The following is a 6,328-nucleotide window of genomic DNA, read 5'->3' on the forward strand; positions in this document are numbered from 1 at the left end:
GAAGGTGATGGTAACTTGTGGGAAAGAGCAAAGCAGGAGCAGATGAGCCTGGTCAATTAGGTGCTGAGGCTGGTGAGGGAACTGAGAAGAAAGAATAAAAATTATTGTTTTGTACATAATCACTCCTTCCTGGATCCGGTGGTTGTCTTCATCCTTCAGTTCATTCTATTTTTTTATTATTATTCAAGTCTCTATTGCTTGGAGGTAGAATGAAAATCTGAGGGCAGAAACAAAATGACCTTTCCTCTTAGCTCCACTGAAGCAGCCACCTCTGCAGCAGAACTTCAGATTCCTTACACTTGCAAATCAAACTCTGTCTTTACCTTCAGGTTTTTCCATGCAAAAAAAATGACACAAAAAGAATTCTGCAGGAAAACTGCATGTTCAACATATAAATTAAGAACATTAAAATCTGAGATTGGATATTCCTGTCCCCAAATGCATTTAAAGTCAGTTTGGGATGGGAGTAGATAATTATCTTGATGCAAGCAGAATGTATGTATGCACAGGTGGTGAGGAATCCCAACCACACTGGATACCTTGAAGAATATAAAGACCAGCAGAAGACCTGAGAGATAACAACTAGGCATTCCAGATTGATCTGTATTCCTATATCAGTTGCTGATAGTAGGATCAGGCTGTGTCTGCAGTAACAGTACTATGAAGGGTAAATATAAGTGTATTTTGGCGTAGGTGACTTCTGCAGGAAGTATTCTAACTTTCCTGGCTTCCAAATGCTTAATGCCCTTTTAGCATTACTGTTCTGGCTGTGAAAAAAAAGATCTCTAGCCTAAAAAGAATCTTTAATCAATAAAATAGAGATAAGATAGACTTACTAAAAGAGAGGACTTTACTGACTCTACTGAAGTAAAAAACATTTTACCATTTTGTTTGGCCAAGCCTAGATCTTAGCCATGGATATTAAGGAAATGGGTAAACTAGAGTGCGTAAAACCTTTGGGTGCAACTGCTATTTGGGCACAAAGTAGGTGTTTACTGCAAGCATATGAGATACAGCAGAGTCCAGAAGACCATTTCTCATCTGGGCATGTGTCTGTGCACACAAGGAGGCTGAAGGAGCTGGGATCCACTTTAGGCAAAAAGGTTTTGGCTGATTCAGCAAGTAGGCAGTGATGGGCATGCGGGCGTGTGCGTTGTGTGTGTATCCATTCCGAAATGACATGCTTCTCTCAACTCTGGATGCTCCTAAGACTAACCCCACTACAGCGCCTTGATCGACACTGGCATGTGCAAACAGAGCGTGGCTCCCCAGAAAGTCTTGTCTTCCTGCCAACTCCATTTCAACCCTTTCCCTCATCAGAGAGGAGACAATAACTACTGTGGTGAAGAGCCCAAGGCAGAGGGGAAGGGTTTCTCCTGCTCGTTCTTCTTCAGGCCATTCACCTTCCCGCTCCCCAAGAGCGGAGCCAACTCCAGAGCCAGTTTTTGTCTCAAAGATCAGGCAGCCTGTCCACAGGCATGAGCAAGAGGCGACCTCAAAGTCTGCTGTCCCCGTACTTTATGTCACAGAGCCAGAGGAGAGGCAAGGAGCAGCAGCAAGAGAGATCACCGTGGAGACCAAGATGGAAGAGCAAAAGCCCAAATGGGTTGAAGTGGAAGAAATAATTGAATTCAAGGTGAAAAAATCACAAAAGCCTGCAAAGAAAAGAGGATCTTCCCCAGTAAAACAAGAAAAAGATGACTCAGGGGTGTTAACATTCACTTTCCCCAGCTCAAGGCCGACGCGTTCCCCAGATGATGATCCAAATACAAACAATTCCAACAATAAATTGGTGGAACAGTCAAAAACATCTTTGCCCCAAGAAAGTCTCTCTGAAGTCAATATCCAGCCTCTGGTGTATGCAGCGGATCAGGAAGGACCTCAAGGCAGCAGTGAAGACAGGAGCTCCCCGTGCGAGTCGGAACAGCTAGGAAATAACTCCTGTTCTGATTGTGGATCTGAAGAAAGGAGCTGCCCCCAGGAAACAAGTGAGCACTGTGGGGCAAGGGTTGCTTCCCCACTGCTCGCCTGTGGGGGTGAGCCTTTGAGCTTCAGGTTTGAGACAGCTGCAGCAGATGAGCATGGACCTCTCTTCTCATCGGTGAGGCCAGAGGTTGAAGAAGTGGATGAGCTAGACACATCTTGGCCTGTTGAAGAGGGGATGCCCCAAGTGGTTGAAGATGTCCTTCCAGAAGAGGAGAATGTCGTTATGATTGATGAACCAGAGGAAATGCAGGCGGAAGACATCAGCACCCGGAACCTCAAAATTTTAACCCACAACGGCAAAATGTTGACTTTGGAGGATCTTGAAGATTACGTTCCAGGAGAAGGTGAGACCTACGGGTGCGACGATAAGAACCACAGAACAGACAGACCCTGCGAGATCTCCGTGCTCCAGACAGAGATCAGCGAGCCCACCATCGGAAAGCCAGTGCTGCTGAACCTGGGGAGACCCGTGGTGTCCGAGCCCAGGCAGACATTTTTCAGCACGTTGGAGGAGCACATTCCAGGAAGCGTGTTCGTCTCGACGTCTCGAGTGACTGGTGTGCAGTCCGTAGGCTCTTCCAACATCTCCATCCATGTGAGTGATGCCTGCATGGAGGTGAAGCCTGGGGTGCACGCGGCAGCTTCCTCTGCTCCCTCCTTCACCGTGAAACCATCTTTCTGCACTGAAGTCCAACTCTCGGCAGACAATGGGCAGTCAAGCTTTAAAACTGAAGTTTCCACGAGAACCCTCAGCTATGGGACAGTCGGTGAGCCCGTCACGTTGCACATCAGCACAGAAGACCTCTCCCAAAGCTGAGCAGAGACAAGCATAATTGTCATTGCAAGAGGAAGCAGTGTTGTAGAACAACAACAACAACAAAAAAACACCATCAGCAAATGATCACAATTTTTGTGGGTGAGGGGAATTGGTGAGAATGATAAAATGATGGCAAGGTAATGTGTACGAGGGAAAATCATTGAGTAAAATGTATTTAATTATGAGCTTTTCCAGTCTTAAAGGGAACACGTCTGTCAGATCAGTCTGTAATTGTAAAAGCTTTGATCGAGGTGAACATATATCATTCCATAGAGGAGCTGCGGGGGTAGGCTTGGAAAAAGCCTGATTCTCCTACCTGTGACACAGATACACGTGGATAAGTGCTTTTTTGTTCACGAACTTAAGAATTATTTCGAGTGCAAACCTGTGAATGATAGCATGGCAAGGAAGTGAAAGAATCGACGCTTTTCAGCATCCTCCAGCAGCAGCACGGGAGGACTGTTCCCTGCTAAAGCCATCTGTCACTGCGTGCACTCAAGGTTACAAAGCTCCACACTGCTTTGACTCTACACTTCTCTACACTTGAGGAAGCCAAAGGTTTCATTGCTCTCTTCCACCGTAAGAAAAACTACAAAAAAGGCCATTTTTAACAATGACTGCTATTTTCAAGTCCACTATAGGTGTAGGTTTATAAACCCTAGGGGGTTTATAAACCATATACTTTACAATATAGGTTCACTGAATGTGCAGCAGAAGATTAAAGAGCTGCACAAAATGACTTCTGCAACTGTAATCAAATGTTAATGCATACAAAGAACCACAAATGTGGTCTTTGTCAACATATGCTATTGGAAAAATGATCTGGTATATTTGATCTCCTACTTGTGCCAGTGGTGAAACTTTACTGTTAACAGATGAACGTCTCCTGATGCGCTAGAAAGAGTTCACCACGGATCTGCAGCAAAGTGACAGGAGCACCACAAAAAAAAAAAAAAAGAGGAAAAAAAGAACAAAACCAAAGAAAACCACAAGCAGATCTTTACCACAAATGCCTGGTTGAAAAATAAATTGTAATAAATTGGGCTGCTTGGCAGCACTGCCAGTTACAACTGCTTCGTGTTACTGAAGCAGTGTGTGTTGGATCACATTACACAGGTCGCCTTGCTGCTTTCTGATGAGTTTCTCTGCAGCTTTGCAGCCTGCTTGTGAGGCTCAGATGCACTGGGCATGGCCCATTCCTGTTGGCTTCGCTAAAGAGGATATAGCACAGAGAGCTTCAACACATTGCTCAGCCTTGGAAAGAAATTATCTGAAAGGCCCAAACAGTGGTCCTGGTTGAAGTCAACTGGAATTCCTCATTGATCTCAGTAGGACCAAGCACTGGCCCTCTCTATCCAATGGAGTTGTGGGGTGAGGAGTCCCGATACCTTATCCCTACTGAGCTGTGTGGCCATGCTGCAGTAGGAAATGTTTTCATGTAGATGGAACAAATGAAATGCTCTCAGATGCAGCTTCTAGCTGGCATGAATAGAGAGGATGAGTGAGTTATTGCCTTGGAAACGTTGGTGTGTGATGCTCTGTCTCAGTGTTTCCCAACTAGGTGATATTGTGAAGCTTGTTCTGAAGTCCAGGCAATATTCCTGCAAACAGGGTCTGAATTTACAAGAGGTGCTTGTAGAAAAGACTACATTTTTTTCTTCTGTGGCTGAACCTTGATCATATGGTGACAAAAATGAATGCATTTCTCAGCCTTTTGCTTTTCAAGATCCATCAGGATATCTTGTGTAATACCATGTGCACTGCCCTCGAGATAGGGGGCACTTTCCTAGTGATCACATGCGGTGAGAGAAATGAGACCTCTTTTGTGTTGCTCTCCTGTTTTTGATAAGAGCTCCTTGGTTTATACTGCTTGTTTTATGAGTAAGCAATGTAATCTGTGCTTCGTTCATCTACTGCCCTCTGCATTGGAAAGCAATAAACAATACATCAGGGAAATCCTTCTGAAAATGAAAACGTTTTTGAATCAGGCCTGGTTCTGATCTCAGCTCTTCAGGTGTCTATCCAGAATAACTCCATAAACAGTGGATTTCTTTTGGATTACGGTTGGACAGGGTGATTTTCGAGGTCTTTTCCAACCTCTATGATTTACACAGGCACTGCTGAGAAAGGAATTTGCTCTGCCTTTAAAGCATACTCTCACCCATAAGATAGTAAAGAACTGTGAAGAGATGTGGAGGTTCAATCTGATGTGGTTGATGCTCAGGTATATATTTTTTTTTAAAGAAGCTGGAAAACTGCAGTTCCGTTGGTCTTAGAAAATATATATATATTCATTAGCTCAAAGCAATTAACATCTGCTTACACTTTCATTTGAAATCTAAGCAAAAGAAAAGCAATCAAAACGAATGTCTGAAATCTGTTGCGGAGCCCTGTTCACAAAATGAAAGGTGTCTGAGCAGTCTGCTACACACACGTTCAACATATTTTCCTAGAGATTAAAAATGATGCTTGTAAGTGATTAAACTGTGTAGATAACTAATGAGACGTGTGGGGGTTTATTTCTTGTAGATGAAAACATGCAGCTGTTTAAAAAATAATAATAATACAAGAAATGTTTTGCCGTAATTCCTGCAGGTAAATGGGTATTAATAAAGTGGAAACTTCAGTTTGCTTGAGATTAAAAAAAAAACAACAAAAACAACAAATGCAAGATGCACTGTTAGATGCTGAGTTGATATCAATAAATGCCTTGCATCAGCTGTCTCTAAACTTGCTGGGTTTCTGTGTTCTTCTCTGTTCTCTGCACCTGATACTCCATCATCTCATCAGCTTCTCCCCTCAACTTAAGCAGGAGCAGATCTGCAGCCCAAGGACAGCAACGCATTCAGGTTCTGGCTGCCATTTTTATAGACAGTTCCAGAAGAGTTCAAATGGAAGAACCTCTTTTGATGGACGCTTCCCGTTCAGCTGTAGGAGCAAATAATTTTGAACAGTTTTTGCCTACTTGGATCCCCTGAGGCTGATTTGGAGGCTGAAAATCCACGAGGTTCTTGTGGTTTTGGTTATTGGCTGAAGGAGATGTGAGGTGGAAAGGTTCATGGTCACCATTTTGGAACTGGTAAAACAGGCTGTGCGTTGCAGACATCATTACAGGGTTAACCTGATGTACCACAGCTAGTCTTCATGCTCCTTGGGTCAGCAGCTTGGATTATAGCACATAGCATCACTAAACAGGGAAGAAAGCAGTACCATAGCAACACAGAGGAGAAGAATCCCACGTTGTCTTATGGACCAGGAGTGTTTGAGAATCTCTTGCCTCAGTAGTCTGTAACAAGCTTACAACCACATTTGACCACAATGCCACAAATCCAAGTTAAACAGAGTTGTATTTTCTCCTTGATAGGCAGTAAGGGTGTTTCATGCCTTTCCAAAGAGCTCTTTTGTTGGCAGCTGCCCAGCTGGTAAGGCAGCACAATTGGAACTCCAGGAAATCCAAGTCTTTAAAGATCTTTCCACCCAGCCCATGACTAATGGACACCAATGGGGCAGTCTGGGGCACGTGGT

General features: G+C 43.9%; 1 protein-coding gene across 31 annotated transcripts in view; it reads left to right on the forward strand.

The window, feature by feature from the left end:
* Positions 1 to 6,328, forward strand: part of OBSCN (obscurin, cytoskeletal calmodulin and titin-interacting RhoGEF) — a 176,423-nt gene that overhangs the window by 141,734 nt on the left and 28,361 nt on the right. Inside the window, exon 95 of one of the 31 annotated variants that reach the window (XM_042888415.1) lies at positions 1,321 to 5,533. The exons of the other annotated variants lie outside the window; for them this stretch is intronic. Coding sequence (XP_042744349.1) covers positions 1,321 to 2,803 — 1,483 coding nt within the window. The 3' untranslated portion in view covers positions 2,804 to 5,533. Of the gene's footprint in view, positions 1 to 1,320; positions 5,534 to 6,328 lie in introns of those variants that run through there. 31 annotated transcript variants of the gene reach the window in all.

This window comes from Lagopus leucura, unplaced genomic scaffold, assembly GCF_019238085.1.
Source record: "Lagopus leucura isolate 7727_CA_CO unplaced genomic scaffold, USGS_WTPT01 Super-Scaffold_100157, whole genome shotgun sequence".
In the NCBI taxonomy this organism is placed as follows: Eukaryota; Metazoa; Chordata; class Aves; order Galliformes; family Phasianidae; genus Lagopus; species Lagopus leucura.